Source organism: Diadema antillarum, unplaced genomic scaffold, assembly GCF_040938485.1.
Source record: "Diadema antillarum isolate AM-2024a unplaced genomic scaffold, OU_Dant_1.0 seq00000606_RagTag, whole genome shotgun sequence".
NCBI classification, from domain to species: Eukaryota; Metazoa; Echinodermata; class Echinoidea; order Diadematoida; family Diadematidae; genus Diadema; species Diadema antillarum.
Window position 1 is genome coordinate 268,263 of NW_027271533.1, and position 27,313 is coordinate 295,575.

Genomic DNA, 27,313 nt, shown 5'->3' on the forward strand with positions numbered 1-27,313 from the left:
TCATATAATCGACGTTGAGGGCGTACGCATTGATCGTGTCCTTTGTCTCTGCTCCTTGGATCTGAGCACTGTCGTTCGTCTTCGTACATCTCTGTCGTCACTGTATGGGAATAGACACGGTGACAAAAGAGGAATTGAGTGAGCAAGTTAACTGGAGAAAAAACACAGTGACATTTGAATAGACTAGTCCCGACACGGGTAACAAATGAGCAGTTTTAATATGATTGCCATTTGCTCAGGGACATAACAAATACACAGCAACTAATACAAAATAAAAACAATGCTAACAATGTTTTACGACAATGAAACTATAGTATCATTAGTAAGAGAGATGTTGTGAATAATACATTGGCTAGTTATAGGTAGATTCCTAGATCTCAGCCCCTCCTTCCAGTTGTAAATGAAAGAAATGGCAGCAATTGATAACTTCTCGCGAATGGATACAATTAAAATGACGTATCTGTATTGTCTTGTCTAACTGAAATGTAGTTACACGACAGCTGCATTGCAATGAGGAGCCCAGGAGATAATAAAAGCAAACGCAACGTGTTATCAAACAATAACCAGGATCTGTTAAAAGACAATAAAATCATATTTATGATGATTATTTCAGCCACAATCATCCACATGAAACTAAGAATTATGTTAGTGACAATGATACTGGTAATTATTAAAACACGATTAAGAAATGAAAGCTATAAACAATGTTGTAACATGATTATTCAATGATGATATAAAATACGTTTGGGTTTCGAATTTATCATCAAATGTCTAATTTAAGTGTGTTATGCGAATTTTTACGTATTTTCTTGTGAGCAAGTGACCACGAGACAGAGTGCTTCGAGACCCCTCCGAAGGATATTGTGAGGAAACAAAAATAAACAGTAAATTTGCCCCTAAGAGCAGGCACATCCATTGTAACTGTGGACTCGAACTAGAGGCCTTGAGATTGAGAGTTTCTGGTCAAAACCACTGAGCCACGACATGTTTCAACGATGAAAATGATAATGGTAATAAAAGTAACAGAAATGATAAGAATAAAAAAAGCGATGACACAACCAGAAATAACATAGAATAAAATGACAGCAATGCCGGTGATTATAGCTGTTATGATAATAGTGATGATGATAATGCTGTTATTTATAACGATATTGAAAAGCAAAGACGAAATCATCTCACCGCCAGATTTCTAATAATGTCTTATTCTTCTTTCTGATCTCTTCGGTGATGGGGTAAAAGAGCAGGAAGACTAGACCGACGATGGTGCAGCCGAGAGGAGCGGCCGACACCAGGATACGAAGAGTCCTCGATACCGCGTCCGGCTGCTCGCAGGCTGCCGACACGTAACCAGATGCTCTGAAATCAGACGCAGCGAAGCAGAGCAAACAAACGTTACGTTACATGTTTTCAACAGCGATATCATCACACGATGAAATGATAGTCAGTCAGATGGTTGCTTCTGTAAATTTTCATTCTATTTATTCTTCATTTCGAACAGTTTATTGATTAATGTTCGACTGTTTCATGCTTGAGACACTCTGTTTTTTTTTTTTCATTTTGACAGTTCACGTCTTTTTTAGCTTACGATTTCGAAATATATTTCAAATGAATTTTAATTCAATGTGATATATCTAAGTTATTATCCACGTAGGTTGTACCATCCACAAATGAATACAAAGCGATTAGCAGTCTTTTCTTTGGTCCCCAAAACTTTTTTTAAAGATAATTGTTAATCATATAACAGTTTCAAAAACGTCATTATGTTTCATACTATGGAACACCTACTCATTCGGTTAGCATTGCACAATGTGATTTGCAATAAATCAGGGCTTGGTGCTATACCTGTGCTTATGAATGTAAACTGAATAAGAACAAAATCAATATTAACAATCTCATTCTATATTTCGGTCGCACTTACCCTAGAGCAAGTGTAGAAACTGCCAGGGCCACCCCGGCAGAAAATTTTGTAAACATAACGAAAAACGAGTAGAAAACGGCTTCGTAGGTATTCCCAGTTTTAATCAAGAAGTCGTCGATTACATCAGGCACCATAGACCTAAAATCGAAAGTGAGAAAGTCATTCAGTTAGGCCTACTTGAAATCCAGATTTTACATGTAATCTTATTCGCATATCACCAAAGAAACTATTCGCGAATACTGTCAAGAATTTAATAGTACATCTAACATTATAATATTGGTATCGCATTTAAAACGTTTCGTTGCTGTCGTTGCGTTCTAAGCGAGTGACTTCAAATGTTAGACAGGGGATATTGTGCTCTTCATAGATTGTCCTTGCGTGTAGGTGGCATGCATAATTATCTTCTGTCTTAAGGTTTCTTGGAATATACAGGCTCATCACGAATGCTTAAAGATACAAAGAGAACATGAGGGGGGAGAAAAGGAAAGGAGAGAGCGTGAAAGAGAGATACAGACAAGCAGAGATATACCGAAATAAGTAACTAAAAAATAATGATAGTATTGTCTTTTACGTTTTATTCGAAACCACTTTTTTTTTCCTTCCTGTCATAAATGCATTCTGTTGTAAAACAGCTATTTCCGCGTAGACTATCATGACTATCCACACTCTTGTAGATATTTATCCACACTCTTGTAGATATTAATCCACGCAATTGATTGCTTGGTACAGGGATATCGTTTCATTCGAAAAAAAGAAAGAAAAACAAAGAAAAACAAACAAAACATTAAACCGTCGTACCAAGGTACAAGCATGGCTACTGAAATGGCGTTTCCAGCAAACACGCAGAAAATGTAGAGCGCCCACGGGTATCCCGTCGGAAGGAAGGCATGAGCCAGGAACATCGGGATGTTGGCCTTGGAAAGAAAGATTAGAGAGAGATCACTTTGTTAATTACTGCATATGTATTATGCTATTATCTATTTAGAAATCTAAATCAAAACAACTCATGAAGAGAGCACGTTACTGCGATGTTTATGGAGTTAAATAAGGCCTTTGACACCACTGATCATAAAACTCACCCTTACAAAATAGACAAGTATCAATAATGAAAACGAAGCTCAGCTTATTCTTGGTTCAAAGGGTTCCTTATCTGGCATGTCTGATAGGCACTATTGTGATATCCGTTATCCGATGCAATGTAAGAATACGATGGTGACTCAACGTATGTGATCCACCTCATACTCACATCCACATTTTCCTCTTACACGCAGATCTGTATACATAAATAATAACATCATATTGAATCTATTAAGTTTATATGCTAATTTTCGTTACATTTTAATCTACTCTCAAAATAATTGACGCTACGTATTTGAGTGTGAGCCTAAAGTAACTATACACTTGTGTTACATGCTTTCCATGTCTCCTTTGCATTTTCTTCTCCGTATAAGTCCGTCAGCTACGTGTCTCCATATAGGAGATTTCTGACAACATTGCATATATGAGAGCGCAAGTATTACTTATCAATATATCGCTTACCAACGTTCCAACGAAGAGGGCAGCTTTCTTTCCGAATTTCAAGAGAAACATCTGCCACAAAGGCATCAGCGCGAATCCACAGAACTGGCAATGACGGACAAACGTAAAGGGTAGTGTTAACAAGAAAAAAAGGAAAAAATTAGCTCTTTACCTAAAGCTTATTTTCCTCAAAAGGTACTTTAGCACATTTTTCGACATGCTAAGCTGTATGAAAGAAAAATATTATTCAGAGGGGTAAAAGTTCAAGTGTGAGTTTCTTAAGTTTTAGTTGTTACGTTATATTTTGTCTTTTGTGACGGTGAGAAATATCCTCTTTTTCTCTTCTTTCTCCTGCTCCACCTCTTCATTTCTCCTCGTTTTTGATTTCTTCTGTTACGAGACATAAGCAGTTATTGGACTTTGATTCAAAAGTTTGTTGATTTCCCATGGCCCTGGTTACTTTGAAGGGCAGCCATAACCGCGTACGAAACAAAGAGTTATAGCACATGGAGTAACAAACACATCAGCATGTTTCAAGACAAGATGAAGATTCATTTAGGGCTTTCCAGCATTATGGAAATGAATCAGTGTCTTTATCACTAAACCCGAACTGCCATGTGCAGTGTGAGCTTTATCTCCCAATCATGTTTTTTTATTTCATTTAATTTTATATAATTATTTTACTACCGAAATTGAAGAGCTGGCTTCCAAAAGGCGCTAAATCCATCATTTTTCAATAGATTTAGCGCCTTTCGGAAGCAAGCTCTTCAATTGGAGAAGCTCACTCATACCTAAACTTAAACAAACCATCCCTGTATATGTTTAATTCATATGTAAAGTCTTCTCCACATCATATCGAGAAGTTTATGCTATATTCATTACAAGGAGGGAATATCATACTATAGGTAATTGTTGCTAGATATAAACAGTGATGATAGCTAACACTTACGATGATAACGATGATGTAATTCTGGTAGTCATCTTCTTCCATGGAGTATTTTATAAATAGCGCGTAGTTCCCTTGAATAGTCTGAAAATTAAGCAAATTGATAGAATTTTTCAAAAAATATGAAAACTATTAGGAAACACAAACGAGGGAGAACGTCTCCTTGTTAAACTGACAGTTATTTGCTACGATTCAAGATAACATCCTTCAATGCAATAAAAAAGGAAGCTCGTAGATTAATTGTGTGATATGGCAGCACCACCATCGTACTAGAAATATACTTACATGTCACTTGAATATATATATATTCTTCGCGTCTATAGATTTTGCAGCAAGTGATGTAATATTAGTATTTAATGTTCTCTGATGTGCAATTTCAAAATCCCACTAGCAAATTCAATAAACGCACATGCATGTAACTGAAATATATCGAAAGTATGAATTAACTTAATATCATATACATATACTTACTTTATGGAGGAATATAAAAAGAAAAGAGAAAAAAAAGAGGCGAAAAGAGTGACGTCATACCATAACAGCCAACATCAGGAAGAGGAATGAGAGCATCAGTGTGACGTAAGGTTTGAAGGTTAGCACTTTCTTTAATGCCATAGAGAAGTTCATTTCCTCTTCATTGTCTTTCTTCTTTACTGCAAGTGAAAGGAAGGAGAGGAGACTTTAGAGAGATGAATTTGAAAGCAAAACGGGATTAAAGGGAAGGTATAGTATTAGTGGAAATGGAGATGAGGATTGAGCTTTTTACTTTTGAACGATACAAAGAAACCACTTACGGAATGTTACAGAGCGTACCATCTTATGAGGCATTCAAAGTGCATTTGATGAAAATGTCGGTTTTGAAATGGCTGACATATCCGAAAACATAGTAAACCAAACTCGTTATGATAAAAAAGTAGATTCCACATTTTCTTCTTGGATCGCTTTGTTTTGGATATTTCAGTCATTTCAAAACCAATTTCCATCAAAATGAATAAACAATTTGTCTTGGAATGATTATTTCATAGGAGGTTGAAATTTCTTATTATATCTAACCAAAAGAGTTACAATCCTGAAGTCGGGTCTCAACCAAAATTATACCACTTCTTTTAAACACCGTGTTTTAAACATTAAATTCAATTTCAATTTTAATTTCAATTTCAAATGATATTTCATTTCCAATAGCAAATCTTTGTTCATACAAGATCAAGAGAAAAATACTATGTTTACAACAACACTAGATATAGTAAAACTGATGTTCAAATAATTGTATTACTGGAAAAAAAAGAAAGTTATGATAAGAAGCATTTCAGGTATTCTTATTCCTTGCTTCGTTTTCGAGGTTTAATCGCAAATATCTCAAATTGCAGAAAATGGAGTTGACTCGTTTTGAGATCAGTCTTCTATAAATTCACAGACGCTCTTGGAAGTTAAAATTTTCAAACTCTAAAATGGCGAACAAATGACAATTGGAACACATCTTTGGAAATTTGAGGTACACCTATTCTTAAACCACGAATACGGCCTGCAGAAGATGTCTTTATAGTCCAGATTTCAAGTGATTGAATACGGGCTCATATCCACGATGGCACAGGGGCGACCAATCATTAAATTCTAGGCTTCGGGAAACGTTTGGAACATTAAACTTGATTTCTTTTTTTTTTTTTTGCTTCTTACATATCATTTAAAATGGAACTATATCTGCCATTAGACATACTGTGTCATGTGTTGCCATGTTTGTTGAAAGCTATTCATCGCATTAATTGATCTTTAATTCTAAGGCCCTCATCTCTTAAACTTGCGATTATTTCCATTATGAACGAAATAACTGCAGCCATCTTCTGTGTTCACTCACTCTTCTTTTCCGTTGTTCCAAACAAGGCGCTGCTTGCACTTAAAAGAAGGACTACGCATATTACAAAGGCCCCAATGCTGTAGCCCTTTTTCTAAAAAATAAAAGACACGAAACATAGTTAAGATTTGTTGGAAAAATCAAAAGAAATAATCTCTTTATTCTCACTCCAAAATCAAGGGTCAAAATCTACGAGATATGATTATTTAGTACAATGCATCACTTCGTTCAATTGAGGAGGCATTAGTGTGCATTGCTTTTACAATATTCAAAGTGTTCTTGCATGCTGCATCCGAAATGAGAAAGAATACACATCTCAGTTGAAACATTGGACGTATATTGGACATCAAAAATCTGAATTATTGACATGTTTAGATTGGGCTTCCAAATCTTAGTAACTGACTTTTGTCTACTGGCAACCAATTCTTATTATTAGCACATTTTGAATGGACATTAATCTTTGGTACAATGCCATACTTATATTTTATATTGCGGCTATGTGCGTTATTGTTTGTTTTTTTTTCTCGACGTCCGAATCTTGGTTATTGCCATTATTTAGACTGGACCCCTAAATTTTAGTAGTTGTCTTTTTTTGGACTGGACATCCAAATCTGACTTCGGTATATTTAGGATGGACATTATCATCTAAGTTGCTCTCATCTTTAGATTCGACACCAATATCTGAGTTTAGACTTTTAACTATATTGGCCATAAACATTTTATTTATCTATTCAGATTGGACATTCTTTTTTTAAATATCATTTCTTAACCAATTTAGCTTAGACATTCTTAATTTTAAATACATCATGATTTATATTGCAACATATTTGTTAAATTTTCCTTTGGTAGAAACTGTCAAATTATTCTTTTTGTTTGTTTGTTTTATTTTCAATAATGGTATGCATATGAAGTCCAAAACATAATATAAATTTGACATAAGCAGATACAAAATTCTAAAGGCCTATCGCGATTTAGAATGCGAGGTTTAATATTCTCTTGTCCTTTATTGTGTTTCTGTCTTCTCTTTTATTCAACAACTGCTAAATCGGTGACTGTCCCTACCTCTTGTTGTATATACGTTTCGTCGGATATATTGTTCGAAGTGCCGTTGACGTCACAGCCAGGCCGCTCGTAGCCTCGTGTGAAGCCCGCCACCGTTTGGCCCATGATGAGGTTCCCCAACAGATTCGCTGCGACTTCGCTTGCCATGCCTGTAACACACAGGGAAATATTGAATCACTATAGCTTTGGAGTTAACTATTTCGTAGAGATGTTTGCATATATTTCTGCAATGTAGATATTCCAGTCTCTGCAGCGACAAGGTAACTTTTTCCCAAATAATTTGTTGATTTCCAGCTGCTGCCATGGCTACCGCAAGCCTCTTTTATCAATTTTGTGCAAGTGGATGAGATTTGCACAAACTTCATACACAACTTATGGGTATGAAATTCATGTGGCACAAGGAGGGTTAATGAAGTAATTACTCTAAGACGACATAGTCTAATAGCGTAATCTATTCACAAGCAATATGATATATGAAAAATGAATCGTAACGTTCTTGAGCAAAATGTTTTTCAATGCTAGCTTATCTGTGTGTGCGAGTGTGTATGTGTATGTGTGTCTGTGTGTGTGTCTGTGTGTCTGTGTATTTCAATCAATATTCTGACTCACGGTAAAGTGTTGCCGAGTCTCTATCTGCCTGGTTTTCAGACAGATACAGCGTCAACGTCGAATACGGCATATGATACAGCTGCACACACACACAAACAAAGAGAAGAATAAAGTAGATTCATTCAGCTTCGAGCAGTCAGCAATCGGGACATCACAATCCATCGTTACAATTAACAACTGATTAATGAACACACGTGAGCAGACACGTATTGGGTAGTTTATACTGCCTTTCTACGGTGCTGTAAGAAGGGGCTTCGTGCATTAAGCCAGAACGTAATACCGTAATATTTTCCAGTAATCCTAGATTAAAAAGGGGCTATCCCGTTCCGTACTGAATTCTGAAATCCCCATTGACTTAGTACACAGGCCACCACTGAGGCTCCCGGATGGAACGGGCTATTATCTTACCAACATGACACTGTACGACTATGTAAAATTGGGATCAGGACGCAAATCCTGGTTCAGATTCGGCTTCAGCACCTCTACATGATCCCTTTTATCATCCGCATAGAAAGATAGCAGAATAGAACAAGAATTTCAGTTAAAAGGGTGGGGGTTTTTTCGTCCACTCTCAATTACGCGTCTGCTTTTGTGTAAATTTGAATCAAAATGTTTAGAAGTTTGATTTTAAAAGATCTAAACTTTGATCAGATAATGACGATTACTGGTATATCTTTCAGATCTAATAAAGATTGGTTATGAATCTTATCGAAAAAAAAAACCAATAGAAGTAGCAAAGACATACTTACAGTTAACATAGTTTGAAAACCGCAGTAGAACAACAGATACCAGGCGAGCAAGGATCCCTCATTCTCGAACCCAGGGACATACCAGATAAAAAAATACATCCCGGCCGCTGCGGGCGCACCAAAGAACATCCTTCGAACAAGAATGATTATTATGGAAAGATGAACTCCTACTTTTCTGGTGTATATCACAGGGCATTATAGAGACAAAGGGGAAATACAATGTCAAGTATATTATTTTGATCGATTGATTCATTGATTTTATTTTATTTCTGAATGTCTTTTCATATTACATACGTGAAATACATAGTCAATTGAACGAATTTATTGAGCAAAGTATAGTTTGAATCTGACAGTAAAAACAGGAAAATTATTAATTCAAATATCCAACATTTTTTTTCTAACACAAAGCAAAATGAAAACAAAGAGGCATTTTTTTGAAGAACAGCTTGAACAACGTTCACCTAAACGCTTCGCAACTGAATGACCACAACACAGGGAAGGAAAACGAAATAACATATCATAGAATCATAATATAAAGTCATCAAAACGTAAAAAAGAAAATAACATATCACTAAACATTAAAATATATTTGCGTTGTGTTGGACCTTGATACAAATGGCCATACACGTGTTCGATCGCATTGCAAGCAAGTAATTTAATTCAATTGGAACCGTTTTGAAAGTTTGCCAAAAAATCCTTATAAATCGGTGCGTATATATGCGGCGTTGGGCTGTACGCGCATTATCTTCGCTTTCCTTCTTCCTCACCAACAGCAACATCCTTGTAAAAAAAAATAATTGTAATGACAGATACGTTAACAGAAATAAGACTTTCAAATGTCCCCATGTATTATACTCATTCATTCCCACGGACACATGCAATCACACACACACATACTGTGTTGTGTTGGGACTTTACCATGGTTTCAGTTTGCCGAATCGAGTGTCAGTCTTCATGACTAGATAGCCGCAGAAAGGATCAGTGATGGCGTCCCAGAAACGACCGGCAAAAATCACAGCGCTGGCAGACGACGGGCTAATCTTAAGGGACATATCATTACACAGGAGAGAAAAAATATATACACTGTATACATGTTATATGTTTATGATAATATGTTAAACATGTATAATTGTGTCAAAACGTGTTGTTAAACGGTTTCCTGGTTTCCCCTGCCTCTCAATCTCTCCCGCTCTCCGTCTCTACCTCTCTCTATCTCTCTCTCTCTCTCTCTCTCTATCTATCTCTCTATCTATCTATTTGTCTATTTATTCATCTATATCTTTCTATCTATTCATTCATCCATTCATCTATATCTATTGATCTATCTATGTATCTATTTATCTATTTATTTATTTATCTATCAATCTCAGTCTTTTTTTTTCTATCCATTCATCCACCTGTCATTTACTGGTATCTTCCAATCCACTCATCCATTATAGTACCAACTAAACATTTTGTAATACATGCAATACGCAAGAGTATTTCCAGGTTTTGTTGGATATTTCGCTTGTATTTGATCAAACAGATCCTCTGAAGAGCAGCTGAATTACCACAACGAGTATTTGTTAAGCTTTTTGTCTGTTTTTTTTTGTCCCTTGTATCTACCCGAAATAATGCGCCAGCTCACAGTGTATTCTTTCTCTATACGTTCCTTTCCATGTATTTATACTGATTCTATGAGCCTTGAGAGCAATGACAAAAAAAAAAAGTTAATTATGCGTACTTGATATCCTTTATCAAAATTGTTAGGACATTATATCATCATTATAGCTACCATCGTCGTCTTTCTCATTATCGCTACTACTACTTCTACTGCTACTGCTTTACTACAAAGCCTACTCTCATTTTACTTATTGTCATTTATACTTGTCATGTTTATTGTTTATATTACTGATATTATTGTCAGTATTATTATTATCATTATTATTATCATTAGTGGTAGTGTCGTCATTATTATCCGGTATTCCCATTATCCTCGTCTCTACTATCATAGTTAGATGCTGTTCCCTGTTTCCATAGCGACCAAATGATGCAACACACCTGTGCCGTGTCGAGAAGGAAGACCGAGATGTAGAAACCGATGACAGTGTTGGTCAGTTGGTAAGGCATGCCCCCGAGGCCGTAGCAGACCTTGTGTCGCAGCATCACCCGACTCGAGCTCCTCTTCCGGGTCGGTGGGGGCGGCGAGGCCGGGACCAGAGGGGTTGACTGCGTGCAAAGACAGAGGGTTGGATAGATGGACAGATAGTTTGTTTGTTTGTTTGTTTGTTTGTTTGTTTGTTTGTTTGTTTGTTTGTTTGATTTCCATCTGAAAAGATGGCTGGATAGCCCATATTCAGATGCAATAGCTGGTCTTCTATGGGGTCTAGTTGGATGTATAAAAGGCAGGACCACCTCGCCGGACTAAACACCCCCGCTCATTGCGATGAAAAAATGAAGCGGAATCTTCTACGTGCATGAGCTGTGACTTTCTCACACATTGGACCTCCATGGCAGGGACAGAGTATTTTGCCTCTTACTGATAGAGGGGACGGTATGATTATGCACAACATTGCTCAGTGGGACCCGGGGATCGAACCGGGTTCCTTTAGATCGTGAAGCACACACGCTACTGACTGGGCTATCTCACCGCCCATTCACTTCATGCCACCCGTCACTTACTTTGTGTTGCTACTCAATGGAAATATATTATCTTCGAGGTATTAGTCTTCTTTATCAAAGCATTCAAAATGCCTTGAATTGTTGCTTAACAATGTGATTTGAATCTGTGACACATTGTGGCATTCGATTTCGACCCCTCCACTTCTGTCCATATTTCATCGAGTAATAAAAGCAGTTCTCTGAATTATATTTTGATGTCTAGAGGAATTCCAGTAACTTTAATGCTTCAATACGTAGATAGATAGATAGATAGATAGATAGATAGATAGATAGATAAATAAATAAATAAATAGATAGATAAAGAGAGAGAAAAAGAGAGGGAGTGGGTTTGATGACATTTTCTTGGATTCTTCCCTTATCTATTATCATTTGTTATTTATTGAAGCTGCAGCCCCCTACCCCAAAATTCTGTTAGAGATCTGAACCAAACTTGCAGTAAAAAGGACAACTACCTTTGCGTCGCAAAGACATTTATGACGGATTATAATTCCCACCAGTTCAATATTCAACGTTCATCCGTAGCTGCCTGAAGCGACCACAAAGACGTTTCCAAAGATCATTCCATTTCACATTACATGTAATTACTTTGTTGCGATATACAAGTAGCCTGTTAGCATTAAAAAATGAATTCGTGAAAAAGGAAGCTTGCGTACATCTGTGACGTTATGACGGCAGTGTGTTAGGCTGAATATGCACTAATATCACTGTCAGTCCGTTTGTGAGAGTATGTGCGTATGTGTGTTTGGAAGTTACTTTGAGCACGGCTGACAGAAAACACATGCACATAATAATAATAATAATAATAATAATAATAATAATAATATAATAATAATAATAATAAGGTCTTATTTACCCAGGGTAACCTCTTCAGTGTTGCCACTGCTCTGCCAGAGGGTCCTGCCATTATTATTACCCTAGCGTTGCCAGGTACCCATTTATACACCTGGGTCGAGAGGGACATGGTGGGTAAAACATCTTGTCCAAGGACGTAAGCACTGGGCGGAATTCGAACTCGGCTCCTCCGATCGGGAGTCGGGAGTCTCTTATCCACTATGCCACAGCGCCCCCACATATGCTTTCAACTAGCACTCTCAGGATCATAACCATTCATTGTCATTTAGTTGATAATAATGATCGTTTACTGTTACCTTTTTTATTATTATTTCCCTTTCTATCTCTATACTAAACATAATTTTCAACACATGCCGACTTTACCTTGTAGTATACGTTGCTTCGTCTATGGCGTGTGTTTATGTTTTTAAAGCACTTCTTTTTGTGTGATGTTACTTCTACAGGGAGCCAAATTAAGTTGTTGATGGTGTTTGATCTCTTCAATTCATCTCACTGTACTCAAGACGATCTTATGTAATAATTCTTATGCATGATTACTGTCAATATTATATTCCTTGTTGCATAGTATTATGTACATAATGTTATGATTATAATAGCATAGTTTATTTTCTATCTTTCTATAATGTTATTGTCGCTATCAGTATCACCATTCATCATTGTTTAAAGTGTAACCATTTTTTAATTCTTGACTAGCAGTGAGCGTCAGGCCAATATGACCACTTAATGTGACTACATACTGCTTTTTTTTTTTTGCGCTTTGATCTAACGAGGGTTTGTTTTCTAAATCACATGTATTCCTGTACAAAATCAGTCTCAGAGTTTCGAACTTTGGTCTGATCTTATCTCTTAATCAAATTTGTGCGTAAAACAAGCTTAACCTTCCCCAGTTCCACAAATACCACCTCTGAATTAATCTTCAAGGGCACAATGATTATTGGACGCAGTAATTTTTGTTCAAAACACATAACTACAGCCAAGCATTGGCAAAACAAAGAAAACAATAATATGCACACAATGATGAAGCAAACAAAGAAACAAAACAGAAAAAAACATAAACATGCGTGATGTACGCTTAACCAACGAACCAACAAACAAAAGTAAACATAAACACTATGAGTTTCGAAAAGTAGTCCATACACAACACATTTACTGTGGCCTGTACTACGTACTTCTCGAATGTAGTGCATATCATACATGAAGAGGTGGGGAAATACGTATATCATAGTACAAGCTACAAAGATAAAGGGAAATTCCATACAGCCTGATATTATGCTGTATTGTATGAAAAGAAAATGGGAATAAATCAGAGACATAAAAATGTAATGAATTGTTAAAATTTAGGAAATAAGATGACTGACAACTCTGTGTGACGTACATGGAGTGAAACGGCTTTCCATTCGGTTTCGTTTATAAATATTTACAGATTTTAATTTTTCCTAAACATTTCTGCTGATTTGTTCTTGGTATACGACAAGAATAATAGGCTGATGTGTGTCTTTCTCAGCGGATCAGTTTGTCGGTGCTCAAATTTTTAGAAAAATGAAATCAGTGAAATGTTGTGTACAATTATATATATATATATATATATATATATATATATATATATGGGTGAAAACGTTGAACGATGTACAATTGGGCAAAATCAGGGGTCAAAATTAAAACATGTGACTCACTGATATAAATATATCTCAGTGAAATGTCATTGATGTCAGCTTTATTGCAAACCCAATTATACTGGGATATCTCCAAGGGTGTTGTTTTTATTCGAGGTTAAATAGAACTGTGACATATTGGCGAACGTCTCTGACTAGAATAAACATTGTTTTAGTGAAAATTCAAATGAAGGGTGAAAGAGCATTCAAATGAAGATAATTTAATCTTGTTCATACTTTCAAAGACTGAGTTAATTTGTTCATAAAATATTGTTTACCTCCTGTGAAGTTTACAAAAGCTAATACACACGGTAGTTAAAGAAAAAGTGGTGTTTTTGTCATTTAAGCAGAGATTTTCGTATTCTTATCTTCACTTTCATCTCATTTGAACAAAACATATAGCAGGGGTCTCATTTGTTTAAATGTTAATGTTCAGTAGATACTAATAATGAATTTAGTGCATTTCGTTTGATCAAATCACCATAAAAGCCCTATACAGATGCTGGAAGTAAGCCATGTTTTGATCAGAGACGTTCTGGTTTCACTCATAGACGTTCCTCAGACATAGGCAATACAAATGATGTCCTTTGATCCATATAAGAGTTTTGTGAGCAAACAACATTATTCCTTTATTAAACACATGCTAACCTTTTGTCAACAATTCAGAATGGTAATTTCAACTTGAACTAGAGATTGTAATTTGTCATCACCGACAAATTAAGGTGATCCGATTTTTTTTAAATCAATGATTCGAGTCCCGATCGCAATAGGCATGACTATACAAGTTTCATCTGTGTTTCGAGACAATGGCCGTGTGATGTTTGGATTCTCATCTAGAAAAGGGAGTCATATCTGCCATCTTTGGTACCAAATTTTGTATACACTATAACGAAGATACAGCAACAAGTACATATGACCTTTGACCCACCTTTGCACTCCCAAGATGGCATCCGAGGAAAAAGTGGTTATATTGTGAAATGATTCTTGCGACATCATCTTTACGTGTGAAAAATATGGGAAAGATAGGGCAGGTATTCACCAAGATACAGGATGAAACATTTATGACCTTTGACCCTAATTTACATACCCAAGATGGTGTCCTATCAAGTAGTTGTTATCTTAGGAAATGATGTGCGAGACATGAACTAAACATGTGCAGTATATGGGGATGATAGGAGCTGTTTTTCTTGAATTATTGCAAAGAAAGTTGCAAAAAGAAAGAAATATGAAAATACATCGAAGCTAAGCTTTAATTTTAGCCAGGTTTTTGGACGTAATTTTGACGTCGTATGAAAATACGGAGGACGCTTTAACGATAGCGCAAAGTCTCAGCTACAACATATTAAAATCTGGGAGAAATTCACTGAAGGGTAAGTGAGCTAGTGCTCGATAAAGATAGTCATGTCAATTTTCATTTCCAGAAAAACTGCACTCCCATAGAGATAACACGTAAGCTGGTCAAATTTGTCAAGATTACTTTCAATCCATTTTATGAGGTGATGCCGTCATCCAATCAAAATTTTGTAAATTTACGTTTGAAAGAACATTAAATAAACTACATCATACTGAAATCTGGGTGAAAATTGGCAAAGGATTAGTGAGATACTCTCGAGTAAACTTGAAATTTGATGACGTCATTTTGAAAATTTACTTGTTTTATTTTATTAAGAAATTTGATATCTTTTCATCATTTTGCCAGCATCGCTAACCCATGACATGACATGTACAACTCATCAGCTTTCAGAATATGTAAAGAAAATGGGGGGTCACCGTCCATCCTGACGAGTAAAATCGGATTTAAAATTGGCGGTTTTTTGGCATAGTTGCACTGTATAACGCCATTGACGCGCGCGAGGAATTTCAACTTTGACGTGCCCGTATGACGTCATATTGAGTCGGATTTACTTGAAACTTGGTAGAAATATTCCTTGACATTTCAGACATCCGATCAAAGTGAAAAAATGGGAAATTTCTATTGCATATGAGCTGTGCGTGCGTATATGCGCGCGCGCGTACGCGTCCGTCCGATTTTTTCAATTTTTCAGAAAATGCTCCAAATGGTCTGAAACGTGTGCAAAAAAATTTTGAGCTCGATTGGAGCATACAAATATTTTAACGCGCGCGTAGCGCACATTTTAAGATATAGATTAATTTTGAGAATAATGAGTACAATGCGCTTGACTTGATGTGACGTAAATTTCATTGAAAATTTTCATTCAATTAATGAGATATGATTGAGAATGTGTTTCATATAATGACGTCATAGTGACGTCACGGTCGACTGATCACTATGATTTTACTAGATCTGTCATCTTTGCGACACGATACATACATGGTATAAGTTTGAACTTGATAGACATAGCACTTTCTGAGCTAACCTCTGCACAACTTTTGGGGAGAAATAAAGAAAGAAGAAAGAATCCGTACAGAAACAGAAGGTGATCCGAGAGGATACTCGGATCACCTAATTATTTTTCATACTAACTGATTGTAACTACAAATCTCGAAATTGTAAGAGATTTTCTGCACCAAAAATCAACAACAAGCTTGTTCTTGATATACTATTTAGATCTTTACAACACTTTTGAATGACACACAACAAAATTACATGAAAAACTTTCAATTTCAACTACTTTACCTAATAACTTGTTTATATAAGAGACATTTGCTTTTCCATCAGGGACGTTTCGGCTGTTAGTTATCACTAAACTTAAACATCAAACTCCCTATTTTAGAAGATGCTCGTAACTCGACATTCCACATTCATAGAGAAATCATTTTCCTTGGCCTAAATGTCAAGAATTGTTTTTGTTAATGATGACCACTACTTTGCATTTTACCTTCAGGTGTACAATATGCAGGTGTGCCCACACGCTATCAATTTTGTATGTTTGCTTTCAAATGTAGTCCAAATCTATAACAAAGGTAAACACGAATTTATTGATACTAATTTGGTTTGACCCCTTATAAGCCTAAAATATGATTGTATGAGTATGTCAGGCCAATTCAGATTTTTATTAGGGACCGTACCTTGGCCACTGTTATGATGTTGTCTCAGAAAGCTGTGATTAACCTTTGCTCATCCTAGAAGCATCAAATTTCGCTGCACATTTTTTGTACACTATGGCAGATATAAATTGTTAACAATGTAATGCACTTGCCACAACCCAAACTCAAAAGTATATCAACGGTGTGGTATACCAACTGTTTGTTGACCAAAAGTGAACTGAAAAGCTCTTTCAAGAGGTTGACAATGATAGCATAACAATATCACATTTTATCTGTCACACCGTTAGGGGATTATTAATCCTTCTTCCTTCAACTCAAAGGCGATACATAGTGTTTTAGAGGAAACTAGGTAAGGGAAATTCTTAATACACTGTAAAAACATCGGTGCTAGATTTAACACCATGGGTGTTAAATCTAACACCGATCAAGCTTCAATAAAGGACCACATCCACAGGTGTAGAATATGTATTGTGACGGTGTTAAAAAGTGTTCACTTAGCACTTCGTGATGTTAATTTGACACTGTGGCTGGTGATATTTTTGACACTGCGCTAGAGTTAATTCATTAATGACACCGCATGGTGTTGATTTGATATTGGTGGTGTTAATTTCAATGGTATAACACCCGTCCAGCTTCAACAGGAGACCACACCAACTGGTGTTACTGTGTAAATGTGTTTACACTTTTTTTTCAAAAATCAAGTACTTTATCGGAAAATTCTTCATCGTCTTGTTCAGAATTAACAAGAAATTCAGTCCCTAAGAAACTACTAGTATTAAAAAAAAAACAATTTTGTATTTTGAAATGACACCCGGAGGTGTTTCAATCTAACACCATGAATGAGCACCGGAAATTTAACACCAGTTCGGTGTTTCATATTTAACACCGGACTTTTTGCAGTGTAGACGTTTTCCTGTTTCATCACAGACGTTGGTATTTTTCCTTTACTCATATATTTGGCTTACAAACCTCAAAAATATTACTAGACTATTTCACCTTACTTCTAAAGGAAAAAGCTTCATTAAAGGGGAAATTCAGCCCAAATGTATAAGAAAGAAAATCTTATGGGCTCAACAAATATGAAGAAGTTATGACATTTTGAAGTTTCCCTAGTTTTTCAGTAAACAGTTTTTGAATGGTCATTATGAATCTGCAAATGACAAAGTGAGCATGTCATCCCCTCACAATTTGCCTTAACATTTGTACATGACATTTTGAAATTTCCAGTTTTTCATTCAAACATAATTATGCCCTAGGCTTAAATCCGGGTATATCTAAGTGATCACTATTCCGAAGGTAATCAACCAGGAATAGCATCATGTTTCAGATTTCAATGCCAGAAACATTTAATTTTCGTTATTTTTTGTACACAATCAATGGAAAATTGTGAAGTTATGACATGGTTAGCTCACTCATGTGCATATTTTTATCCACTATACAAGAACTTGTTTGCAGAAATGAGCAAAAATTCAAAAAGGCAGTTAAGTAAGGGTGCAATTAAGCATAATTAAAGGTGCAAGTGTGCCCCGCAGGTGTGCTGCCATTGTTTCAAATTGGGTGCAAATTGAACCTTTACTTCTAGCGTGTAAGCCTCCAATTTCACAGGCTCAGAAGGAAACGCAGTGATGTGCATTAAAAACAGAGTCCGCATTATAACATTGAACTGAATTTCTCCTCCATTTGGTATCTCAATGTCCTCAATCAGTTCATAGTACCGACTGTGTCGCTTGCTACCTGAAACCGGAGTTGGGATAGTCATTATTTTTTAAACGGAAGGCACTTCCAAGATATCCGTCCGGTCTTGCCAGTACCACGGCCGTGGCCTTGAACTTGTAGGTCGCATGAACATGACTGAAACTAAAGATCCTAACAGGAAGAAATTCTAATATTCGGAGTGTTTAAAATCCATCTGGTCTTCCCATCTTGCTGTAAGAAAAAAAAAATGAATTAAAATGATATTAAAGTTAACTTGCCATACACTGGAAGAACAATGCATGCACAAATGAACGTCTCTGATCAAAATTATAAAATCAACATTGTTTGTAGATTGCGCAAATTACCTACAATAATGTATGTATACGAGGGTCATCTACTGTGGAATAATTAAAGATCTACTCCTAATTGTAGTAATTGAAATTACGTAAAACGTCCCGTATAACGTCTCTGACGTAAACATCTTTGCTTATCAGTACTTAATGGGTTTTATTTTTATAAGATATTGGCACTATATTTGGATTGAGGAACCTATGTGCTACAAACGTAGGCAGCAATTCGCCATGATGGGTCATTAATATTGGTTTGAGAACAGATCCTACTTGTTCAGAGAATGTCCCTGACTCAAACCTGTTTTTCTTACATTTCTGCTTCTCTCACAAAACATACGTAATTTAAAGTGGCTACTACATTATAATTATAGACTGTTGACCTATTACTAGTCATAAAACATAGTTTCTGTCCAGGCAATGTGTTTAAACTTGCTCAATCAACAGAAAACCTTAAATGTGAAACTCTTCTACATATTTTCAACATCTTTCAGGAAGCTTCATTTTTCTTAATATTATAACACACCCGTGTAAAGTGTGTTCTACTTGTTCCTATTACACTAACCGCACCCATCCAGAGCTAATTTTACTTTAATGTTCTCATAATTTGTACAGTGGATGTCCCTATTTCATGAGACAGTAATTATCAGAGACGTTTTTCATTTTGCTCAGAGACGTGCGGTCTTTGATCTTCACGCAGATTCTTACTATTTTACTGTCTATCCTTCTTTCATTCATTTCTAATCCAAAGATTACAATACATAATTTCACAAATGATACTAATTGGCAAATCTACAGAATAATAACTCTTATAAATCGGCACAAACACCAGCTAAGTTTTTGTTATTACTCACATTTTCAGAATTTGTCGGCATTTCCGTTGTTGAATTGTTCCGACTCGATTCCAGGATGGCGCGTCAGTGCGTAAAATAAGCACGCAAATAAAGTATCATGCAGTGCGTAAGTGTCAGATGAAGGAATATCCCTTCAGAGATTTCCAATCAGGGACATTCGTTTTGATCAGAGACATTCGCCAATGTGGGTTTTCAACCAGAACACTTTTTTGTGGACAGTATGCTACTGAAGTTGCCAATCATCATAGTTGCCTGGCTCACACTGACATACTGATCGCCAGTTTTTATCTCAAGCATAATCCACTTTCATTAATGACACCATTAACCAATCGAACGTCTCTGATGGTTATTCAGTATGATTTTCTTTAATGAGCCACCACGCGATTATTTTATATGGCTCACTCACAAATTTTGATGGAATGGTAGTATGAATAAGACGCTAAATAAATATAGCCTTACATGTTTTCATATTCATCCTGAATTTTTTGCGTCAAGGAAAAGATAATTCATTCAGAGACGTACTTTTTCAGACATGAGTGAACTCAAAAGTTCCTGATAAGATAAATAATACACAAGTTCATGGCAGAAGTACTTGATTAAATAGTTGAAGTATGTGGGCTTACTCACAAGGAAAAACAAAGCTGTAGAATTGGATTAGAACAAAGATTGCGACGTGTGATTCTGGGATTTTTTTCATAAAATATGCATTTTTGTCAATTTTTTCAGCTTTAAGGCATTATTTTTTAAGGAAATGCAGTAACAACAATACAAAGTATATATTTTCTGAAAGGCACAACCCTCCCCTACCAAATGATACCTAAAACTATGAAAAACACCCCCATGTGACAGTTTTACAAGGGTTTGAATATCGCAAAGCCCGAAAATGGCCAATTGTACATCGTTCAACGTTTTCACCCATATATATATATATGAAGAGTTTGTTCGCAAAAACCGATAAGTCCATTTTTGAAGATTTTGAAGTATGGTCTCTGTCATAAAGTACAAAATAATACCTTTTAAATGACATATATTGGTCACTACATAAAAAGGTACATTTTTTGAAGGTATGGTCGAAAGAAACAAAAATTTTCTTATTATTCCCTTTATTTTTCTTGACCTTTAATCGCAAATATCTCCATTTGGCAAATATGGACTTTGTGAACAAACTGTTCATATATATGTGTATATATATATATATATATATATATATATATATATATATATTGGAGAGCTGGAAATTTGTCTATACTCTCTAAACTTTTGCAAAATATAACTTTGTTTTTCTGCGTACATTTTCCCCCAGAATTTTTACTAATTTAGCCACAACGTGTCAGGATGAAATTTCCCTTTAAAGGCCCAAACGTATATATGTCTTTATTGCATAGATCTCGTAAGGACTGGATTCTTCGTGTGGGAACGAAGGTCTCGATATATACAGAACGAACTCCACAGGAAGGTCTAATTTAGGTGTAAAAGTCATAGTTTTGAGTGCAGGTTCTCACCGGGTTGTTGATTGTTTTTTTTTTCAGTTGACTTTGTTGTCAACTTTAGAAAATGTTGAAACGCTTACATAACATGTTTTCGCTGAACCGTGATAATTTGTCATAATCCTAACCGATGACACACAAATCAGAAGAAACAATGATGTCAGGTTTGTACACATAAATATTACAGATTACATTATAGTGTTTGGTCGATAATGCTGCAACCGCAAAAGTTTTCCCTCTAGAAGTCATTGTTGCCAGGGATTACAAGAATAAAAGAATATGATTGGAAGGACATATTTTAAACGATTTCTTGTCGACAACGGAAAACTAATAAAAATGTATGTTTTTTTTTTTTTTTTTACAGGCAAAAGGTGACAACATCATCACCCCACATTATTCGACCAATATGTTTCCAATATATTTCGTGACAACACATGAAGTTTAAATCTTCCACAAAATTCAATCACTGTTATATTTAGAAAATGATTCACATGAAACATTCTGATATTCTTATTCTTACTTTATCAATCAATTTAATTGTTCCCAATTTATCACACATTTACTTCCCCGATCTTTCTGTTGTTCTACAAGACAACATAATGTATGGAATCCCCTCTAAAGACCCAGAACTTTGTCTTTATTGGCTTGATATTGTTAATGACTGGATTCTGCGTGTGCGACGCAAGGACACGATGGGGTTGTAGCCTAATACTGTGGCAGTGCATTAGACTATGATCTCACATTCGGAATAAGTGTTGAAGCAAAGCTGCATGCACCAAGTTATCTGGCCTTTCAGTCTCCGCTGTGCAGCATACATACAATATTCAACCATTTACCAACCTCATGCATGCAATCAGGTAGGTATCTGACCTCCACACCGATTCAATTCAGGAATCATTTCCTCGTTTCTATGCCATTGAGAGCGACTTCATTAAGGCCTGCTTTCAGCATGGGCGAACGCCTCTTTTAGACAGGATAAGTAGAACGCATTGATTCTCCTATAAAGTGTCAGTTATTCAGCCGAAAGCGTCTGTTTTTTTTTTTTATTACGTCGACGTGTTTTGTAAATGACAGCGGTAGTTGAAAAGGTCCCAAAATCTGTGAATAGCGGCAAGGAGGAGGAAAAGACCCAATTCAGTATACCATTACTGAAATGATCCGATTGCTGTTGACTTGATGCAACTGCGAAATAAATACGCCACTGTAGATGCGTATTCTCTACTCTTTCAACAAGGAAAAAAAAAAGATGGCAGGTGTGATCAACTATGGCCATGAATGCTGAGCAGTATCATGGAAAAGTGTATTAAAGAGTCGCTATCTTTCCCAACCCTCTCGTTCTCTCTCTCTCTCTTTCGACTCTGAACAAACGGTTGCCTTCCCGAAACCGAATAGCTTTTTTTAGATAGTCTATCGACATCTCAATATTACAGGGTCTACACCTGACGGAACGTGGTGAGTTTTCGTGGGTCTTTCGTCTTCAGACACCGTTGTTAAAAGCACGCCTGGCGTGTGAAAGTACAATTATGTTTACCATCATCACTGATCATACTGCGATACCTCTTTCACGGCCCTCGCTTAATCCGGAGAGTGTGCTTGGATTATTCTTCAGAATACTAACCCCATAGTGCCTCAGTTGATAAGTTGGTGAAGAAAAGTACAATAAAGGCTATTTCACGTAACTTAGCTCCTCGATCATGTCGCTAGGTATAGCCATCTAACCATTACTACAGCTGACAGCAGTTCGACTACGAATGGAGAAGTGAGTTTTAAACGTAAGGAGCCACATCGTTCAGAACGATAATGTAATAATAAGCTTGAAATCTTCGCTATGGTATATCGGTAATTTTTCTATATCGGAAAAACGGATTTCAACACTATAAAACTGTAATCTTACCTCAACCTCCATGTGTGTTTATGTCGCCTGTTGAGTTTAGCAGTCTAGACACCTGAATTAAATCACCATCTACTCAAAATCAGGCCTAACATGGGCAAATATCAGCCTCTCGGACCCGTGAATAGAACTGCAACCAGCTAAGCATAAACGTCTCACTAAATTGCTCGTGGGTCATAAAAAAAAGATATCGCTTTATTTCCCGTCTTTCCTGAAAAAGGTCTATTATACTCTTAGACGTACTTTGCACTGTCATATACCGTCATAATTCAATGTCTGGACAAACTGTCAAAGCGTCATTATTTTTTACCAGATTGACGTGACCTTGTGACTTTCGAATCATCCATTTCGGTATGCTTTGTTATTGTTGTTTCTATTTGTAGTTGAAAACAAGATTTCAACTTCACGTATCATGACGCAAAGGCAATATTAAGTAAACTAATGTTCTCATTATCTATAGGCAGCTAAAAGTTGTCTTAAGTGCATGTTAAAAGTGAATATCACTAATATTTCCGCCAAAGCCGAGCTTGACAAAAAGAGTGAAGCAAACAAGCAGAAGGGTCAGATGGTTGAAAAGATGGTTGAAAAGGAAGAAACGTTGATTGTGTTTAAATGAATGAAGCATCATTAAGTATCATGCAAATTAGATGAAGTGATGATTATATCTTTTCACGGCTTTCCTGTCGATTAATACGTAAAAAAGGTTACTATAAGTATAAAATCACAGGATGCCGGGGATACATCTCAGATTCACTCGTGTTTTACTTAAACCTTTCTGGGTCATGGACTTTGGACAGTTTGTACAGTGCTGTCGTAGTTTTCTTAGACAATCGGCTACAGATGAAGGACAATTTGTCAGTCAGTGCAATGAAAAGAACTCGACGCAAGACTAGTCAATATGAATAAATGCGCAGTACAGACTTTCGGGCAGAAGCTCGGTATATAGTCTGGTATGACGCCTGCCTATCATAGTAATCAGTAGGTCGTGGGTTCGAATCCCACCTGATTATGCATGCCCCTGACTTTTTCTTCTTTTTTTACCCACTTACCCACGCCGATGAAAATCGGCAGGGGGTTATGTAAAGGGTTCCGTATGTTTGTTTGTTTTTTGTTTGTTTGTTTGTTTGTTTGTTTGTTTGTTTTTTTGTTTGTTTGTTTGTTTGTTTGTTTGCTTGTTTGTTTGTTTGTTTGTTTGTGTACAAGATAACAAGAGAACGGGTAAACGGATTTGCACGAAATGTTCAGGGAATGTTTGGATAATGACAGGAAAGAATCGATTAGATTTTGGTGATAATCGGTTGACCCTTGCAAATTCTGTGTGACCTTGAAGTTTTGACCCCATGGTATAGTGACCATTCCGAAAATTTCCCGTTTCTCACTTTGCGATTTTCCGCTACCATACGAACACATAAACTCCCCAACGATCCGACTTCGCTGCTCAAATGTTCGTAAGAATTCCGAAATTTACGTTTAGGCCTATTTGAGGGACTATGTCCTTCTAGATTTATGAAAGTTCGTTCTCCGTCATCACAAACTGGCCCGTATTTTGATGATTTTTCAAATTAACATTGATTGTTTTTTTCGTTGGAGGAGCATTTTGCTCGGTCGCAGTCACACTGCACGATATGCGTGCTCAATATCAATGCGTGTGCAAGGCCGCTGAAAATGCATCGCGCTCTACACTGTTGGTGCAAAATTGCACCGGGGACGTTGCGGCGCTCGTTGGTGGCCGAATACTGGTGCAGTAGACATTTGCATTCAACCCTTGCATTGAATAATTCCCGTAGACACTAATCATAGGGGTAATTGCCTAGGGGGTACGTAAATTTTGTTTTTCTTTTTTGCTTTTGTGGATACCATCAAAGATCGTACACTCATACGACCTTTGATATTTGATGATTTTTCAAATTAACATTGATTGTTTTTTTCGTTGGAGGAGCATTTTGCTCGGTCGCAGTCACACTGCACGATATGCGTGCTCAATGTCAATGCGTGTGCAAGGCCGCTGAAAATGCATCGCGCTCTACACTGTTGGTGCAAAATTGCACCGGGGACGTTGCGGCGCTCGTTGGTGGCCGAATACTGGTGCAGTAGACATTTGCATTCAACCCTTGCATTGAATAATTCCCGTAGACACTAATCATAGGGGTAATTGCCTAGGGGGTACGTAAATTTTGTTTTTCTTTTGCGCTTTTGTGGATACCATCAAAGATCGTACACTCATACGACCTTTGATATCATCACACTCTCGGCTTGCTATAATCAAAATATCCCGCAAGAAAACGGCGTATTTCTCGATTTTTAGCGCTTTTTCCGCGACCCGTCGCGTAGACAATACTCTTAAAACTGGACTTAATTCGCGCGCGCTTGGAAAAGTTCCGATTCTGCACTTTTGACGGTGGAATTTGGGATTTTCGATGGATTTTTGGAGGAGACTTAAGGACTTTCCTGTACGTGAATGAGTGTTAATACCGTATGTGTAATGATGTGATTTGCGTGTGATGTGACTGTAGAACCAAAGATCGTACACTTCAGTGTACGATCTTTGGTAGAACTCACTGGCTGGTGATAAAGCACACTGGCAATTAAGTGGCCGAATTCTGGTAGATGACCGAATGCACATTATGTTTACCCCGACTTTGTACTTAGGCGTGGGTCTGCCGCCTTTGACGGCCCCTCTCTAGTTTTCTTTTAATTAATGGCCACTACTCACACACTAAATGATCCCTGTTGATTCACATCCATAAAGGGCAATAGGTTGCAAACAATTTTTAGCTGAGCTTTGTGTGCAGGCCAGTTGGTAACATGATACATCATCACATAGAGTAATCTTTTACATGTATGCGATTGTGACATTAACATCTATGTGAAATAATCGTTAAACAGCTTTTCTTGTTCGATTTTACTAACATCGTACAGCTCGGCTTTTTTTATCTTGCGCTGATTAAAATAGTCAAAGAAAACATGGAGAAATGTTTTTACTTAAAAATCAAAGGTAATACCATCGTATTGTAGATAACCTAAGGAATTCCTCTAATGCTCATTGTTAAGCAAGAAAGAGCTTTTCACACGAACTATACTTGTTGCTCTTGTATCAAATATTGATCCAAAAATACATCTCTTTATAAATAATGTAGGGGTATGTACATCTAGGGGCATTTCATGAAGCGTTTTGTCCGACGAACTTGTCGGACAAATTTGCAAGGATTTCTGTAGCTTATAACAGTTTTCAGGAAAATATCTGACATTGCTTCATGAAATTTAATGCCCCCCAGGTTCTACTGTTTCCATGGTTCTGATTTTCCATGATAGTCATCAAATATTTCAATCTAAAACATCGCGCCCCATCAAGGTACTAAAACCATGAAAAAACCAAAGTAAACAGAACTGAATGAACCCCGTCATTTTGCGGATATATTTCATGACTGGTGAATTCGTCCACTAAAGTAGTGATTTTGTCATAGCAGGTACACGAGTCTGGATCACACGGCAATCTTGACATAGCGTCTGCGTTAAACCCCCAGAATCTGGCACATTTCTAAAAGTTTTGATGTATGTGATACCTACCTCCTTCGCCGGTTCTTCCTCGAGTATCGGTTCCTCGTCGATAAATTTCAGTGACTTCTTCATGGTTGTTGAAGTTGATAAACTTGAACAATACAATGCACTTAATCACCTCCGTGAGATGTCTCGGTAATGCACAAGCGAATAAACGGACTCTTTCTTAAAGGAAGATATAAGATAGGAGGACCAGTAGCTCCTGGACCTGGTCTAGCACTGAGTGTATTTTTATCCTCCCAGTGGTTCTCCGTGGGAAAGGGTATATTGCACCTTCTGAATAGCGGTGAATACAAGCCCCCGTAGAAGACTGCTCCAACGCAAGGACCCTCGGGATTCCGTGTGTGATGAAGCGAGCTATGTCCGAAAAGCGCAGTGTCGAAATCCAATCTTTGCGGAAGAATTTGGTGCGTACTGTGGGGGACCTTCCAGGACCCTTACATCGCACCATTGTTTAGTTCGATGTGAGTAAAAAGGACCCATCCCGATCTTGCGAGAGAGAGACTGTAATCCCTAGTTAATGATGAATCGGGTGTAAACAAAACATGGCGAACGACCCACTGACTTTGATCGTCGGAATTCTTTCCTCGTCGCTATGAAAACAGACTCACATTAATTTGTAACTCGACCTTTGATCTGTGGTCATCTGTTGAAATGCA

The 27,313-nt window shown here is 36.9% G+C and overlaps 1 protein-coding gene across 1 annotated transcript; it reads right to left on the reverse strand.

Annotated features, from left to right (window-relative positions):
• Positions 1–26,726, reverse strand: LOC139735915 (sodium-dependent lysophosphatidylcholine symporter 1-B-like). The gene is made up of 14 exons (XM_071646670.1): positions 26,664–26,726; positions 10,689–10,856; positions 9,567–9,688; positions 8,649–8,778; positions 7,900–7,978; positions 7,291–7,439; positions 6,232–6,322; positions 4,914–5,032; positions 4,386–4,466; positions 3,458–3,541; positions 2,717–2,832; positions 1,919–2,056; positions 1,180–1,356; positions 1–100 (listed from the first exon to the last, which is right to left on the reverse strand). Exons 1-14 carry the CDS (start codon positions 26,724–26,726, stop codon positions 1–3), a joined length of 1,617 nt encoding a protein of 538 aa, XP_071502771.1.
• Between the last annotated feature and the right edge of the window lie 587 nt (positions 26,727–27,313).

Bases quoted from the DNA above. Each gene is read 5' to 3' on its own strand.
- LOC139735915 (XM_071646670.1), bottom strand. From the start codon at position 26,726: ATGAAGAAGTCACTGAAATTTATCGACGAGGAACCGATACTCGAGGAA. The intron at 2,833-3,457 runs GTAAGCGATATA...TTTCTTTCCAAG, and splicing joins CCCTCTTCGTTGGAACGTTG to GCCAACATCCCGATGTTCCT. The intron at 1,357-1,918 runs GTAAGTGCGACC...GTCTGATTTCAG, and splicing joins GTTTCTACACTTGCTCTAGG to AGCATCTGGTTACGTGTCGG.